This window comes from Epinephelus moara, chromosome 8 (assembly GCF_006386435.1).
Source record: "Epinephelus moara isolate mb chromosome 8, YSFRI_EMoa_1.0, whole genome shotgun sequence".
NCBI lineage: Eukaryota > Metazoa > Chordata > Actinopteri > Perciformes > Serranidae > Epinephelus > Epinephelus moara.
This window is the reverse complement of record NC_065513.1, coordinates 14,048,191-14,065,707: the sequence shown is the minus strand read 5'-3', so window position 1 is coordinate 14,065,707 and position 17,517 is coordinate 14,048,191. Positions and strand designations below refer to the sequence as shown.

The window sequence follows — 17,517 nt, the reverse complement described above, 5'->3', positions numbered from 1 at the left end:
CCGCCGCACTTTTTTGTTCTCAATCACCTTGATGAAACAATCCCGAAGCAATGGCTGCGTGAATGAGACCACTGACAAGCTGATTTTCCACCCCTGGCATGAGGCTGCTTTCTCCACTTAATGTTCTCCGATAAAGTGTAGCACAGAAGTAAACTAGAAGAGCCTCCACTCCTGACACATGTGACAGTATTTGCATCAATTATGCAGTCTACGGCTGCGGCAGGAGGGAGCAGGGAGAGAGGGAGAGAGAGAGGGAGAGGGGAGGAGATAGGAGAGAAAAGGGTTTGTGACAAGATGCAGAGGCAGAAATGAGAATTTCTCTTTAAAATGCATTCTTTAGAAAATAACATTCAAGATCATTTACATGAAAGGGGCTGCAGCAGTGAACTCGACAAAGCAGCAACAAAGTCTGCGGAGCGTTTTGACACTAAAGACTTTGGCAAACAGAGTACAGTATAATGGAGAGTTCTTTGTCTCCTCTGTATTCACTGTACGCTGAATATCTACCCTGAAGAGGAGTGGAGGAGACAGTGAAATGAGGAGAGAGACTGGGTTAGAGCTTAGAGGGAGGCTTGAGTCCCTTATTGCTGAATTCAACCAAAGAAGTTGGGTGTGCAAGGCCAAATAAACAGTGCTCTGCCGAAGAAGAGCTGGACTGAGAGAACACACACTCCGTCTAATGAGCTCCTCTAAATTAAGAATCCCAAAATAAGATGTTTTTCAGCCAACAGACTCCAAATGCAGCAAGAAAAGAAAAACAAGTTTGTTAAAATAATGTGCTGCATTTGAAGATTTCATATTGTGCCGGCTGACAATTTTCAGAAACGTGCGCGACGAACAATATTAGCAAATCTGTGAGGCTGTGATTCCCTTAAACCCACAGTAGCAGAGGGAGATGCCTGCTTATTGGCAGAGGGAATAACTTTTAAACCGTGTCCCAGTTTCCAACAGACTCCAGCACAACATTTTATTTCACTGTGTCCAACCCTATTTCACATCCTAGTTAAGTACACTTACAAATCTGCTGTGCCATGGTTTCTAACCTCTCATACGCATGTGGATCCACACTAGCACACACACTCGCACACACAGAGTCACATCACCAGGCCTGTCACTGCCTTTTATCCATCGTCAACCTTCAGCTGTATGGTTTATCCGTAGTGACACTATAGCAAAGTGCTTGACTGCTTTTTGCCAACAGACTGCAACACTTTAACTGTACTTAGTCATGCATCATTATGGCAGACTCAAAGCGGTGTGTCTGGGAACGCCTGCAGATGGTGGAGGCTGAACCATTTGGAAAGGAAGCCTCTGTGACAATGATGCTTATTGCATGAGTAAGTGTGTGTGGACACAGGAGTGTATCTGTGCTGAACAGGAGGAAAAAAAAACAGTGTTAATAAAAAAGGGTCAGTGCTGCTAATTCAACAGGCTTGAGAAAACATCCTCTGTTTGTGATATATGAAATCTACATGCGAGTCTTTGTTAGAGGGGTCCTTTTATGTGTGTATTGATCCGTCATTGTTTACTCCAATTGATGCTGACTTTGTGAAATGCACCCTCCTCTCTGTTCTTCATAGAGATTTAACCCTCTTCGCGTCGCATTTTTACCGCTTTGTTCTCCTCTTCAAGCCTTCCTTCAGCTGAAAATGTGATAGCATTACTGTCACTTGTCACTTTCTCTTTATTTCAACAGATGACAAAGCTTTTTACGCTCGGTATTCTGCTCCACGCGTGGATCTCTCCTGCTATTGAAAGATAAATGTTAACTTCATTCAATAGAAACCTCATTCAAGGTTCATTCAAAGCTTGACTTCTTTATTCTTTAAGGAAATGAAGAAACCATTAACGAAATATTCACTCACGGAGAAAAGAGAATCTTATCTTTATTCCGCATGACCATGCAGAGCCATATTCCTTTTGACATCATTATGTAAAACCAATTTCTCTTTCATATCATTTCCGCTGTGCTGCATTACCACATCTATACACTCGCTGTTCTTTATTACAAAGTAGGTGGCCTGGAGGAAAATATATGCATTCATTCCCTATGGCATAAAATATGCATATAGGTGCCTCATTTCATCTCCAATCTGTGTTATTCCTTTAAAAATTCACCGCTGCCTGCAGTCCCTCTTTAATATTTAATTTGACAACTTTTTAATCTGTCTTTATGTGATGATGAAGTAATAGTCAGCTGTCACAAAAATGATTGAATTATACAATAGGATCGAAGTGACTCATAGGTTGTAGGCTTCATTATTTGTTTTGCTTCAGCCCTAACGTGAGCTTGAGGGAAAGAATATCCTTCCACACACTAATTTATCTTCCATTTTTATTCATCTTTTCTCCCAGGCCCCCCACACCAGGCAGAGCTATGTATAACATTCATACATCATTCATAGTTTGTTTACTAGCTTTTAGTTTGAAGCAGATCAAAATACTAGAGCCTGCTGTTGGTGGAGTATTTAAAAGACGGAGCATTTAATTGTGGATCCATGCTACTTGCTGCTTTTCCAAAGCCCTTCACTTATTAGTGGGAACCACAGAGCAATGATAATTACTCCCAGTCCTTTCTTAGCTCTTCTGATCTTTAATGATCACAGATTATCCATCACGCTAGCTAAATAATTAGTGGGAATGTCTCATGAACAAGCCACCGACAGATGCTCCAACACCCACAAGGTGAAACGCGGAGCGACCTTTCTCCTCAGCGAGGTGACCACGAAAGATTTGTGTTGGAAAACAAAACAAATAGATAATGGAGCAACTTAAATGAATGTTGCGGCAGATGAATGATCAGCTCCTGCTAACTCCTGTAGCACCACCTCTACCGGCCTCTCTGGCAATCTGGCCATGTTGGGCCCCCACTGTGGAACAGCATGGCACTGGGAGTTGTGGTAGCCAGTCCCCCCACAGCCCCAGGCTGCCTCTACCTTTGGTATGCTACTCAAGGTTAAAGGCATCCCAGTTGGGTGTTTAACAGTGTTGTGCTCGGATCCGAATGGCTTTTTTTTTTTTGACACTATCTGCACTGTGGAGAGTGAACCTCGAGAACTACACATAACTGTTCATCTTTGGAGCATTTTTTCACATCTGCAATGTAGATGCTAGTTCACTATTCCAGCTGTAATATTTCTATAGCGGACCCTTAAATCCCTACACCACTGTAATACTCTTATAAAGTAGCAGGGGTAAGTGATTTGAACCGTTTTACTGTGAGAATCTGCTGTTTGCTGTACACGTGCAGCTTTTGCTGACATTCATTTTGAAACCACTCGGAGCACTTGCGACTCAGAGTAACAATGCTGAGGGAAAAGTGCCTGCTGAGCTCTACAGTGAATATACCTCTGACCCAGACCGAGGAAAGGGAGATTTATGAAATCCACATGTTTAATACATTTCATTTTGTCCAAGGGATTTGTATTGCTTACCACAGTATTTTAGGGTTGAAACACTCTGTATAGTCACAGCTTGTATTGTCTGAGGAGAATAAACCCTGTCTGGTTCTGGCTGCTGAAGATTTGTTTTATAGCACCTCCTTTTGCCTTACACACATCAGCCATGCGCCGTCTGAGGTATTGCATTTTATTGTGCTGAGGTGTTAGGTATACACACCCTTAATCTTTAATGCATAATCCCCTGAAAATCCGCTACATAAATGAAAAAGATAACCCTCATATCAGTGCAGTGACAGAAAATAAGATAGCTAGGTAATTTAATAAAGGATTGACGCTGGCCCCAGTGTGATATGGTGTGTGACCTCTGTGTATTCATTGTGTAGCACGGAGCAGGTGAGCCACTGCTTGTATAAGAGTAGTTCTTCCCATTCTGAAAAACCCATCCCGGGAGTTTGTGGTGACAAACAGAATGCACCATATGGATTAAAGCGCAGGGAGGGTAGTCACTGAAATATTTGCTTTCCCAAAGTGTTGACACAGTATGAAAAAAAAGGAGAACCACGGCTGTGCTTTCCCGCTGTAATCAGGTAGCAGTTATCGCAGCGAAGTGTTTGCCTACCTAATGGCGTTTCCATTTTCTGTGAGTCTGTGTCATCGGCTTCCCATTTGGAAGCACAGGCAGGAAAGGATCTGCCTGCTCGTACAGTAAGTGCCGGGCCTACCGAGGCTTAGTGTTTGTTCTGTCTGTGAGAATCAACAAACAGACAAACTGATGACTCGAGTGAGAAAAGAGAAGTCCTTTAAAAAAAACATCATAATGTGGTCAGCCCCTGCTGCAGGAAGCATCGGGTTCATTTAGCAGCTGACCACATCAAGTCATAAATACTCCTCCCGGCAAGCGCTTGTTTTACATCAAAAATGCACTTGAGTGTAATGTTGACAGATATAGCTTGTGACGAGTGATAGTCAGAATGTATGAGCGCCCATTATGCCGCTGTCAACCTCTGGTGCCAGACTGAAAATAAGCAGTTCACCTCTGTTTTCATTCAGGAGAGTGCAGCAGACAGCACCGGCTTCTCCGCTGTATTTATTGACTTGTTTTACTAGCCTGAAACAGGGTGCTTTTATACGGGCCTCAGTCTTAAGACTCTCCAGACATTTACATTATTCCTGACTGAGTTACACACACGTATAAAGGAGCACGTCCGCAGGCTAGGTTAGATATATGCTCTCCTTCCACCTCTCTTTCTCTCTTACATTCATACACACATGCACCATTTTATTACCCCACCATTTTAGATATTGTTACACTGTACTTTTCCTCTATTACTGCTTCATATGTGCAACATTGAATCATTTTTGTTTCTACTTAGGCTAATTAAATGGCTTCCTCTGTTTTTAAAGTGTATAAAAACTGGCAAACATGTTTGAATACTGCATAAAAAAAGACTTTTTTTTTCTGTTTATGCTGAAGCTGATCCAGTTGTATAACAGCATAGATTTCAGGAGGCACTAAAAATCATCTTTCGCTGACTAATCTGCACAACTGCAGCGGAAGATAATGAATGCCAGCACCAGAGTCACAGCCAACACTGTGATCCCCCCCACCCAGCCTAAACCTCCAGCAGTATTTAGATGATATTTCATTTTAGAATAAACCTCTTTTCTCTCCCACTGTGAAGATATTGAACTCTTTCACACAGATGTCATCTTAACCAAAGCTTATTAAAAAGATGGACATCAAAGTTGTGGGTGCCCATTTATCTTATAGCACTCTAATTGGCCACCACAGGCAAGAGAACAACTAACTCCAAAATAGGAGGCGTCGAGTGGTTGGGCTAAAGAAGAGGATGTCTAAAGACCTCTCAGTGGATTCATTGCCAATAAATCCTCTAGAATGAAAGCAGGGGCTTTTCTTGGGGGGTATGGAATTTCGCAAATACATTATGAAATGTGATACGCTGAATTAACTGAACACTTATGGCCACAGGGTTTGGTTTCTTTGTTCTGGTGTGTTTTTGTGGCTATGTTGTCCTGCTCCTGACCTGCAACTTCAATGTTTGCTTGACATGAGGCAATACGCTCTGAAAAGGTCACGCGGCGCAGTAGCCATGACTGAGCTGAGATTTCATTTTGCTAACTCCACATAGTACACTGCATTGTTTTGAATAACCCCGTCCACCACAATGAATGAAATTCTTTAGCCAGAGTCACTGCTACTCAATCACACACCACACACACAGGCCTGAGGTGAATAATGTATTATGTTTTCCACTCAAGTGGGCAATAAAAACACAAAAACAAAGTCATTAATTGCCCACATACAGTAACCAAATGCCATCAAGAGCCTGTGCTCTCATTAACCTGGCACCTAATTATCTGCCTCCAGTCTGAGTCCTGACAAGCCCCACCGTCTGAACCCTCAGCTCGGTTGTGTTGTGTTGTGTTGTGTCAGCACTCGCCAACCGCAGCCAAGGCACCATTAGGTACAGAGAAGACAAAAGCTTCTTGCAGCAAAGGTTCCCTCTGCACGCACTGCCACAATGTTCCTCCTGTTAATGCCTTCCCTTCCAATTAAATCTGCAACTGTTAATTATTGTAATTACCCCCCACCCCCTCCACCCCCCCTACTTCCAACCCCTCCCTTGCCGGTGTGCGTAGACGCTACGGGAGCTGTTGTGTTGCTTCAGTGGCGCCTCGTCTCTGCTCCAGTGAAGCCCTAGCAGGGAATTGGATGCGGGCGGGGACTTGGTACACATGACAGGGGTGACGTGAGGGAGATTGCACGGTTCATCTTGGATAACTGGGCGAGCAAGTCACAGCCGATGGCCACGCCTCCAGTCTAACTCATTAAATGGTGTGTAAAGTACATGCTGGGAATAATTAGCACCAAATAACCTTTTTTTGCTGCATTGTTCGTGGGGTATCGCAACAAAAAAAGAAAAAAGGTGGCATATCATCTGTAGGTGTGCAATAAAAGGATTCAGCTGGTCAAATGAAAGGAGAGAGATGATATTCTCCCAGAGATCATTCATTTGCTTTGAAAACCCCACAGTTATTCCACTCCTTTCTTATGGTAATATGAGACCCTATTCTTGCCATGTTTCTTTGAGAGACTTGCGATGGATCCGAAGTGATGTGTTGAGTATAAGGAGAGCTGAAAAAGAGTGGATGGCAGGCCGGCTGCCTGTTAAGTCTCTGCGTGTCTCAACATCCTCTTTGGCCTGCTTCTGTCACAAGCTGTTGTTTGGCCCCGGACCTGATCCGCACAGCCACTCCTTGCACTGCACTCTGCAGACCTAACCTGCAACATCAGGCTCAGGATGTTTGCAGAAAGAGCACTCTTGTTCGGATGCGTGCAACCTAAGACACTGGATGAGGATGTGTTTTTGTGAGCTTTAGCAGTCCAAGAGATGCTCGGAGAATCAGCACGTCAAGAGCAGCCTTATCCGATATAACCTCAGTTGCCTCGTAGCAGAGTCCTTACACGCTAGCACAGCCTAGCAAAGGATTCTGGCTTTACAATTTGGAGCTGAATTCTCTTCTATAAAAGACACTGAAGGAAAGAGCAGCTCCTTCTGCTTCAGGCAATGCAGCCTTTTCGTGGATACACTGCAAAATCTAAATGATGGACTGTCAACTCTCTTGCAGAAATGCCACTGCAAAGAATAATCTCTCTGGCAGTGGATCATGGTTGGCTGTATGCTACCAATGCCATTTCTTTGTTTATGCGAGCATGTAGCCTTCACACGCACACATGCAGACATGAGTGTATGCACATGCACAGATACACACACACACACACACACACACAAAGAAACACACAAATAACAGAACACATACGCAAAATGCTTCAAGCCTAAATCCTTTCTTTGGGAGCATACAGTGAAATATATGGGATTAATAACGTGAATAGCATTATTTTTTCACCTCTAGCCTTTAAAATAATGCATGCTTGGCTTGGTGTCTGGATGAAGTTTTTGCCTGCGTATTTGCCTGGTTATCGGTGTGTACAAGACCTGCTGTGTGACCTGGTTTCATGCAATCTCCATCTTCTAATTAGGAGGCTGCAGAAAGGCTGGAACGAGAGGAGGAGTGATTAGTTGCCTTTGGGTATTTCATAAGTGGCTTTCAGTGCCACATTTGCATTATTTGCTTGGGGTCTGAATAACAAATCAGCCTACCTTTGCAGCAAATTGAGGCTAGCAGCTAAAGACCATCAGTACATGAAATATAAAATGAAACTGAAGAAAAGAAATAAGCAAAACATGCTAACACAATATAAGAGGATAAAATGAAATATTGAAACACGAGACACAATAACTGTCTGAGACAGTCTAAGTTTACCTACAGCACAGATATTAAAATAGTCTTTGACTGTTTTACTGAGTATATTTTCCTGTATGTTCATCTTAGATTTGGGATGTCTGCCCGAATAACACGCGAGCGTCTCAGCGATTTGCGGCTCATTCTGTGACTAGCAGACCATGTGAACCATGTGAGCCCTATGTTGGAGCCCCATGCTGTATGTGTCCTGTAGGGTCAGTCAGTGTGCTGATCTGTAGCGGAGGTCCTGTCCACTCATTTGGCCAGTCTCCCCAACCGCTGCGTGCGGCCGCCACCGCCAGGCCTGGTCAGCCATCACTACACCACTTGGCCGTTTGCCCACATTGAGTCTTAGAGGGCAGTAAAACAAAGCGGGACACTCACACGTCCACATATAAACACACACATCGCACACACATGCAGGCATGATCACAGCGAGTGACAGTGGCTCTTGTTTACCCAGCCCTCCCACCCTCCCTCACTCTCCTTTCATCCTCTCCCTCTAGTCTGTCATGTTGTGTGTCACTTCCCACAAATGTCAGTGCCACCATGGGACAGTGATTAATTTTGGTGTGCTTGGCAAAATGTCTTCAAGATGTTTGTTTGGGTTGTCTTTTCCCACCCCCTTCGCCCACCCCCGCTTCCCCGCATGTCTTGGAGTCGTGGGTCGAGAGTGGCAAGCCCCCTCCCCCTCCCCCTTCCCCTCACGCCCCTCGCCCCCGCTGTCACAGCCTCCTCTTATGGAGGGGGAATGGGGTGGGGGGGTGGGCTCATCATCATCGAGGGACAAAGGCTACCTGAACTGACAGAGATCTTCTTTTCTGACCAGAGCCACTCCCCACCACCACCTCCATGCGCTGTCTGTTTAGTGTGTGCTGGTGGTGTATGATGGGAGAAGTCTTGACCTAGCACTGAGGGGCTGTAACACTTCACTGTCAGCGCGGCTGATTAGCTTATCACTCACCGCACTGGGAGGAAATACATCATCATTCTAGACAGGGATTCCCCAGTTTAGGGCCCATTCCCTGCCTTCTTTTGCTCCGCATTTAATCACCAGACGCTCTGTCCCCTCCAGTATTTCAGCCTCACCTCTAAAGCCAATCCTTAGTGGATTTCAATGAGAACTTTCCTCCTTTCAGGTATGTTTTTAGTCAAATCAGAACAGCTACATTATGTGTGTAAAAGCTCCTTTTGGGTTAGGCAGACACATGCACTGACACTGATATTTTCAGAGGAAAAGCAGACTGAGCCATCTTTCCAAGTGATTCTTTTCAACTCGCTCAACAAAGAAAGTGAAACACAAAGTGGCAAATGTGCTTTGGCTTCCCCACAGTGCGGTATCAGGTATGGTAATTACTCTGCCATTAACATTGGGAATAGTTAATGTGTATTAATGTGTTAATGGCATGTTAATTACTGTACATGCTAGAGAGAGCCCGCAGGCATTCTCTCAGATTCTTTGTGCCATGTGGATGTAGGCCAAGCTTAAAAAAGCCTTTAAGAACGTCGATGAAAGAGGATCCTTATGTTTCATTTGTCAGAACAAAAGATTTTCAATGGTAATTTGATCCAGCTCCCCGCTTCTGGAGCTGAAAGTCACTGATCCAGGCGCCACGACAAAGGAGATGATATGAAGTCAAAGGAGACGTGGAACACGGCTGTAGTGACACTGGCCTCTTTGTGAAATGGATACTCTAAGCCCTCTGTAGTCTCTAGTGTGTTGCTTTGGCAGCGGGTTTTAATAACACGGTGGATTAGAAGCCTTGGATCCTGAGTGCCAAACTAGAGTTAAAGCTCACCTTGGACGAGCCTCAGTAACAGGCTAGATGCCACGGTCCTCCCCCTCCTCCTCCTCCTCCTCCGAGCCGCCTCTCTGCTCACACCGTCTACTCCACGGCTTTAAGAGAGATGACCTTTGCAAATATTGACAGAAAATAAATTCTGTTTCGATTAGTTAGCTTTGGGAGACCTTTGCGGATCAATGCAATTAGATGAACAGAGTGTCGATACGTGGCCGGAGCCGTTTCACTGGAGGCACTGGGTAGGTGAGGAGCTGCATGAGGTCAGGGTTACTTGTAATGAACAGGATGTTTTGGAAACAGTGGTGGAAGCAACTGAGAAACAGAGTGTATTGTCAAACACAGTTAAACAGGCAAGGCTTTACAGCAAGCAGCAACATTTTGGTATCTCAAAGTGTTGCAAAAAAATACAAAAAGAGAGAAATCTCTGGCTTTATCTGCACAAAAGCGCTGCTCTTCTAGTGTATTGTCTGGCATCTGACAGTGCATTCAGTGCAGCAGAATGAGGTGGAGAAGCCCAGAGCCACCCCTTCCCTCTTCAGCAGGCCACATTAACCCAGCAGGGCTCTGCCTTTATGGCTCTCCTGCTCACACTTCAGTGATGAGAGTAAACAAGCAGCGGGCCAAAGGTCAGCTAAGCCCACAGAATAAAAGAGGGCACAGGGGGAAAAAGAGGTGGGAGGAAAGGAGAGCGGCCCGAGGCAGTGCTCAGATCACTGTCAGGGCTTCAAGCAGGGAATGATGTACGAGACAACAGCCCAGAACCGGAAATGATTATAAACAGAGAACAGGGGAGAGTATATGAGAGAAAAGGGCTGCATTGTCTTTATCTGTCAAATTTGTTACTTCCTCGGATCTGATACGGACGGTGAAACCTGTAAAAAATGAAAAGAAGAACCACCTCTGACTGATAGGGATGGATTAATCACAGTGTCTCCTTTTGTCTCAGCCACAGAGGAGAAATGAGGAACAATCATATAGGCAAGTGCTTTCTCCCCAGCTACTCCACCTGTATTGTCGAATGACAAACGAGGCAGATTAAGGACATGTTACATTATTATAACAATTTCAGATTTTTTTTTCTTTTTTTCTCTTTTACATCATTAAATTCGTTCTGGTAATTAAGTGAGCCGGCATCATCAGAGTCCTGTGAAATAACCAGACCATATATAGATTTTTCATTCTTAAGTTCCAATTGCTCGCAGGCTTTACCAAGGTGACACGACTCCCACACTTTCCCTTTGCACTGAGATTAATCCCACTTTGACTGTGGAGGTGGATTAGAGCTAAACTCGGGTGCCCAAACTTGTTTTAATACCCATATCGTCAGACAAAAACAGGATAAAGATTTGAGCAGGCAAGCAGCATTGCAGTGCTAGAATGTGACTGTGGCTTTGCAAGTTACTATACAGATTTGTCAACCGCACAGCAAATTAAAGATATTATCTCGCTGGAGCCTATTTTGTGGAAGTCGTGTGATGATGCCGAGCTTAGACAGTGAATCCGCAATCTGTAGCTCTTCCAACAAAGGTGCACAGCAAGATACATGTTTTAGAAAATATATATTTATTTATTTATTTTATTGTTTTTTTACTCTAGGCTATGTTTTCTTATTTTTCTAATTTTTCTGCTTGAGACGGACGCATCATCCCTCCCAACGTGTGTGTTATGAATGGCCAGGCGTAGCCGCTGTGGCACAAATACACCCTGGTGGACTCCTGCAGGGGCCGTCTGCTTCTCAGGGCAGCGCAGTAATCATTTTTATCCCGCTGATTTCCCAAATAGAAATGGACACGTATGATAAAAATGTCACGGCCACTCCGCATGTCAGTGGACTAACAGGATTACATGTCACTTTCTAATGTCTCGCTCTGTTTTCCTTTGAATGGCCACATTATTGCACACAGGAACTTTGTGGTAATATATGGTAAGAGACTAGTAGCTCTTTATGGCCTGTGATTATTTAGTTTGAATGAAACCGGTGATTTATGCCCATTTAGCTGAAAAGCCCTGTAAATTCCCTCAGCTGCATTTCCCCTGGATATAGAGTGAGTGGAGTGAAAGTGACAACTGGGTTTGGTGTGGAAATGTACGCTGCGTCCCAGAGTTATATTTAATATACCTGACATGAAAAACATGCCTACCTACTTACCACCACCCGCAGCACAAAGGCAAGTGCAGCCTGCTGAGCTTGAGTTGAATCAGAGAGTGGGAGTAAATACTGAATTAGGAAAATATGAGCTGTAGTGGCAGACAAACCACCAGCTATTAGAGCATGTTGAGATATGTAGCCAGGCGTCTGGTCAGTCAACATTTGAATCATGTGCCATTTTGTTTTGGTGCTGCACAAACTGGAATAGAAACAGTCGAGCCTGTCCAGAACGAGAGCTTTGGGTGGAGTTGCGCAGATGCAGTGCGATGTGGATGAGGGTTAGTGGAGCAGCGGCATATTGTCCACATGGATGGCTTGGCTCTGCGAAGCCTGATGGAGCCTTGTCCAGCATCTCAATGTCTCCAACACAAATAGCCACATTCATCCACTCCTCTCACACCATTACACCTAAAAGACTCAAAGCCAGCCGATCCATAAATAGAGGCAAATTTGTTTTTCAGTGGCGCTGCAGTCGAACAAAAACAAAGATGAAAACATCAGAGGAGTGGCTACAAAATGATGTGTTTCCTAATTTTTATTTTATTTTATTCAGGAATGTGTTTGTAGGAAGACAGACAGAAGAAAAGGAGCGCTTTCCCTCTAGTATTTCCTCCTGTGGATGGTGTGCAGGGTCAGTCGGTCAAAGCATGGTAAAAGGGCTCCTCTGATTGCATGCCTACTGGCTGACACAATAGAGCCACTAATCTTCTTATTTAGCATCCAGTGGCTGGCCATATCTTAATGAAGCTGTAATGAGCTGTTGAAAATCCCTGAATTGCGGGAGGGATTATTGAATTGAAACAACTCTGGTAATCATAACGTTCGAGTAGCCACTCAGTATTTACTGCCCATTGAGCCACATTTTTATCCACTTATTAGAGTGGATTGCTCCAGCTTGTTTTTGTTGTAATTCTGACCCGCAGTGTTCTTTTGTTTGTTTATTCTCTGTAAAGCCTGGCATTGTGGCTGCATTGCCAATGCATCAAGGTGTGCATGTACGCTATCTGCTGGGTGATTACGACTTGCTGACAGACCGGCGAGACAGAAAACCGGAGGAAATAAACAGCAGGGTCTGAGAGCGAATTCATGAATGAGCAGTTTACATAAAATTGACTCCGTGCTCATTTTGCCGTATGTAGATTTTGACTTCACCAGCACATTTTTATTACTTCTTAGAATATTGCAAAATCTGGATAGTAAAATAATACAAGATTCAAACCTCATAAGCAAATAGAAATGAGGTTACTTTTTTGGAGTTCCCAGCATTCACTGTGTCAAAGACAGAGACACTCACTGGAGGTATAGTTTTCTGTTTAGCATCCTTTCGCAGAGTAGAAGTGCCACTTCACCATTGAGCATTTGTCAGTTTATGGATGTTGCTGTCATGTCAGCCTTCCCGTACACACAGTGTGCAGCGCAGTGTGTAAATAAAAGAGAACAGGCATAGACATGGGCGACAGGAACACAGCACATACACAGGAGGCACCCAGTTCATACCTGCAGGGGAAACATCACACTATAGCAGACTACGCAGACATAATGCTTTTAATTGCTGTTAACAATCCAGCCTGCCCTTATTTGATGTGTTTAATTTTTCATCATTGGTAGTATTTTATCCAGTTTTAATGTCACTGGATGACATTAACTTACCCGCTGTCCATGTTTTGTGTGTTGGCTGCAGGTCTCAGCATCCGTGGTGCCCAAGAGGAGGACCCCCCAGACCCCCAGCTCATGCGCCTAGACAACATGCTGCTGGCAGAGGGCGTGGCGGGACCAGAGAAAGGCGGCGGATCCGCTGCTGCCGCAGCTGCAGCCGCGGCCTCCGGCGGGGCGGCCGACAATTCCATTGAACATTCCGACTACAGAGCCAAACTCACCCAGATCAGACAGATCTACCACACGGAGCTGGAGAAATACGAACAGGTGAGGGGGAGTCTTTGCAAGAACAGCGTCAGGATTCAGGTTTTGGCTCTTCACGCACCACTTCCAAGAAAAAGAGAGTTATATCAATTTTGTTCTGCTTTCACAGTCACAAGGTTTAAATAACCATGTGACTAACAGCTATTCTAAATTTCAATCTGCGTTCAAATGGACCTATTGAGTTGTACTTTATACTTCACATCCCTTCAGAACACCCAGAACAGCTTATTCCCTGCATTAGCAAGAAAATTGCAGAGAATATGCATGATAGGGGAGAATGTGTTATCAGCTTGGGGAGAAAAAACTGCAGCATTATTCACTGTGTTGTAGCTGATTATAGAGATCCAGAGGAGAACCTTAGTCATCTGTGTTAAATGAAAGTATGATCAGCTCCTTCACCTAGCACTTTGAGCTCGCCATTAAACACAGGCATTATGGGCGAAAATAGAAGGTGTAACAGTGATGCCTCAGCAAGCCGGTGAGGTAAATTAGACTAATTTACTCGGTGCTCTCTGAGAGAGGAGGTGGGTACGCGGGGGCACACAACACTTCGCCCGGAGTAAATGCATCTTTCTTAAGGGTGTTTCCAGGTTTTAATTATCTAAATGTAAATACTTAACGAATTTTACTCAGAGTAATGAGCTAAAGTGTGCACTACGTAAATGAGTTATTCTAATTAATCATGTATGAACTACTGGTTTAACGAAAAGCTGTTTAAATTCGCCTTGCATTAGGGCCAAGCCAAATTGCAAATCTGCATTTATATTCAGAGATGACTTCACCTATTATGTCATCACTGTGATATATAAACAGGGCACTCTGTGGAAGCTTTTAACAAAAAGAGCTTTCATGTAATAAACCTCCGCTATGAAAAATGTGCACAACTTTAGAATATCAGTCAAAGAGCTTTTGTAAGTTCACTGCTGTGACTTGGGACATTTGCAGAACTCAATTTGGCTGCACTTTGTGTCTCTCTGTCACTTTGCAGGCATGTAACGAATTCACTACCCATGTGATGAACCTGCTGAGGGAACAGTCTCGCACGCGGCCCATCTCTCCCAAAGAGATTGAGCGCATGGTGGGAATCATTCACCGTAAATTCAGCTCCATCCAGATGCAACTGAAACAGAGCACCTGTGAGGCTGTCATGATCCTGCGCTCCAGATTCCTTGATGCCAGGTCAGTGGATCGTGTAGCATATATATGTGTATGTGTGTGTGTGTGTGTGTGTGTGTGTGTGTGTGTTGGTATCTGGAAACTTTTATTGCTTATGTATGACCCATATAAGCAAATCCAGTGGGCGAGGTCATTTTTAGACTGTGTGCAGGTCAGAAAGTTTGTTTCTTTCTCCCACTTTTCTGGCACAGCACACAGTATGAGCACCGCAGAGATGCATGATTTTAATTATGTCCATGTTCCATGCATTATCCATTTCCAAGACTATCATGGCCCCGCACCTGAGAACAGTTAAGACCAAATGAAATGGGGGCCGAGTCATGTGTAATGGATGGAGGGGAGGTCATCAGCAGGTGTTGTGGATTACTCTAATCACTAACAGTGTGGTGCACTGTGGGCATTCGGTGGAGAGCGGTACAAGTTTCGGGCCAAACAAGCCGAGTGGAAGCACATTGGCTTGCCCACTGCCTGTGTGAAGCGCAGTAAACAAGGCAAAAATAAGCAAATGCTCAACAACATGATAAGTAGTGCCCTTGGGAGGGACGGGGACCCAGATCTAGTTAGAGTTCGCTTGTTTCTACTGGAGATCCCTGGGGCTGTGGCACTTCAGGAACAATGCTCAACTGTGCATGCCGTGATTTCTATAATGTACCGAGATGCACTCCGACTGGGCTTTGCGCTCCATCACAAAGCCCACCCATCCGCTGCACTAAACTCCGCACATTACACGCTTGGACTGGAGATTGGAGACCAACAGACCAAATTAAACATTGTATGTGTTTTGTGACTGTGTGTGCGTTTGTTTGTGTGCTTGTCAGTTTATTGGTCGGAGTCTGTTCTTCTGTGTGTTGACGAGACTCTTGGAGCAGGACACGATATCCTGCTCCTGAGGGCCCTTAGAGCCCCATTCCTCATTATTTTCACCATTTATGTGTGAGATTGATTGTGCAATTTGTGCGATCCAAATGGATGAGTTAATGCTGGTCCCCACTAATAGGCTCGCTCGGCCTTTTTTCTCTCGTTGTGCTCCCCACTCAGGCGGAAAAGGAGAAACTTCAGCAAGCAGGCAACGGAAATTTTGAACGAATACTTCTACTCGCACCTCAGCAACCCGTATCCAAGCGAAGAGGCTAAAGAGGAGCTGGCCAAGAAGTGCAGCATCACAGTTTCCCAGGTGGGTAGTGCTCATCTAACAGTAGCTGGTGGGTAATCAGGGTGGGAAAGCCTAGAGGGATAGTTACCGTAGGTCACACCACCAAGACACAATGTCCTTAGCTAACCTTGACATTGTGGCTGCCTAATGATGCTTCAGTCAAGGCTGGTCCCAGTCAGTCAGAGCAGGGCCACAGGGAGAGGAGGCCTATATCATCTCGGCCTCAATCAAAGCACTATGCTGTCCTTCCTTAGCCGCCCCCCCTGCCCCACAACGCTGGGTCCCCTGCCATTTTCCCCTCTCATTCCCATCCACCATGTGTGCTCTCTCTGTTGCCTGGTCAGTCGCTCAGGTCATAAGCTGGGAAGAAAAATGGCATCATCCATTACTTTAAGAAAAGCAGTTAAGTCTGGTGCTTCAAAACACTAGATGATACCGGCTATTTATTTGTATGCTTGCTGCTCAAGTGACCTTGCAGGATTCTCTGCTAATTCACAGTTATATTTTCCCACTTTATATATAGCATAGCCTGCTTGCTGGGTAAACCTGAAGGCAATATCTCTCACACCTAACCCCCACATCCAGAGTATTATTATCCTGTGCTCTCTTTTTCTTGCTATGATTGTGACTACTATCTAGATTTTTTTTGATACTCTATTGTTCTATGGTTGTCCTCATGAGACACTATATCACAGAAACGTGAATCTATACAATAATCTGCCGTGTTTTTTTCTGTGTGGGGAGGGGGTATTGAGTGTAGTCATGAAGAGTCAGATACTGTAAAAGCCCATTCTTTTTTGCCTTCAGGGGGTGGGAAGCACCATCACAGTATCACAGGTATGTCATGACTTCTCCTGATCCACTGTTTTCATTTTTTGTACCTCCTCTGTTCATGTATGTAATAGCCTCACAAGTTTTTCCACTGCACAGAACCTCCCTCCCTCACACTACTGGATCAATGCTAATGTTATGAATTACAGTGTTTCAAGTTTGAATTGACATTTAAAAAAAGAGTGGATAATCAGCATTTACATCCCACCTGTAAGTCACACAAGAACACAGATTTAATTGATCCATATTTTTTAAGCTTACACCCATGTTCTCACCATATTATGTGTGTACAAATGTGTCACATGAAATTTTACTTTTTTGGCTACTGTTCACCACATTATTTATTTTTTTGTTTGTTGTAGAGCGTCGACTAATTGTGTGGTCTTTTCAATCTTCAAACTGCGCTCTGAGATGATTTACCCCCCACCCGCTTGTAGTGCTTAAAGAAACGGCCACCGACCCTCACACTCACAAATGGAGCTCCACTCTGTGTTCTGAGTGCCTGGCACAAAAAAAAAAAAAATACAGGCCACCAATCCAGTTCCCATGAGAACAAATCAGTCTATGCAGAAATTAGAGGGCTTTTAAAAATTCACTTGAACTCATCTCAGGCCCCATTAGTGGCGTACTCCTCGACCGGCTGAGGCCACGGCAGACATTCTTATTGACTTATTCTTAGTGCTTTGGCTCATTTTAAGTGAGTAACAAAGTTGGAGGCTCGACGTGATGCCGTAAGTGGGTTATCCCTCACCGTGGCCC

General features: G+C 44.4%; 1 protein-coding gene across 8 annotated transcripts in view; it reads left to right on the top strand.

The window, feature by feature from the left end:
- The window catches only part of pbx3b (pre-B-cell leukemia homeobox 3b), a 60,011-nt gene that overhangs the window by 33,679 nt on the left and 8,815 nt on the right, over positions 1-17,517 (top strand). For 5 of the 8 annotated variants that reach the window (XM_050051390.1, XM_050051388.1, XM_050051384.1 and 2 more), the window contains exons 3-5: positions 13,360-13,601; positions 14,587-14,777; positions 15,813-15,948. In XM_050051390.1, coding sequence (XP_049907347.1) covers positions 13,360-13,601; positions 14,587-14,777; positions 15,813-15,948 — 569 coding nt within the window. Of the gene's footprint in view, positions 1-13,359; positions 13,602-14,586; positions 14,778-15,812; positions 15,949-16,734; positions 16,765-17,517 lie in introns of all 8 variants that reach the window. The other 3 variants (XM_050051387.1, XM_050051382.1, XM_050051383.1) reach the window with 1 other exon arrangement.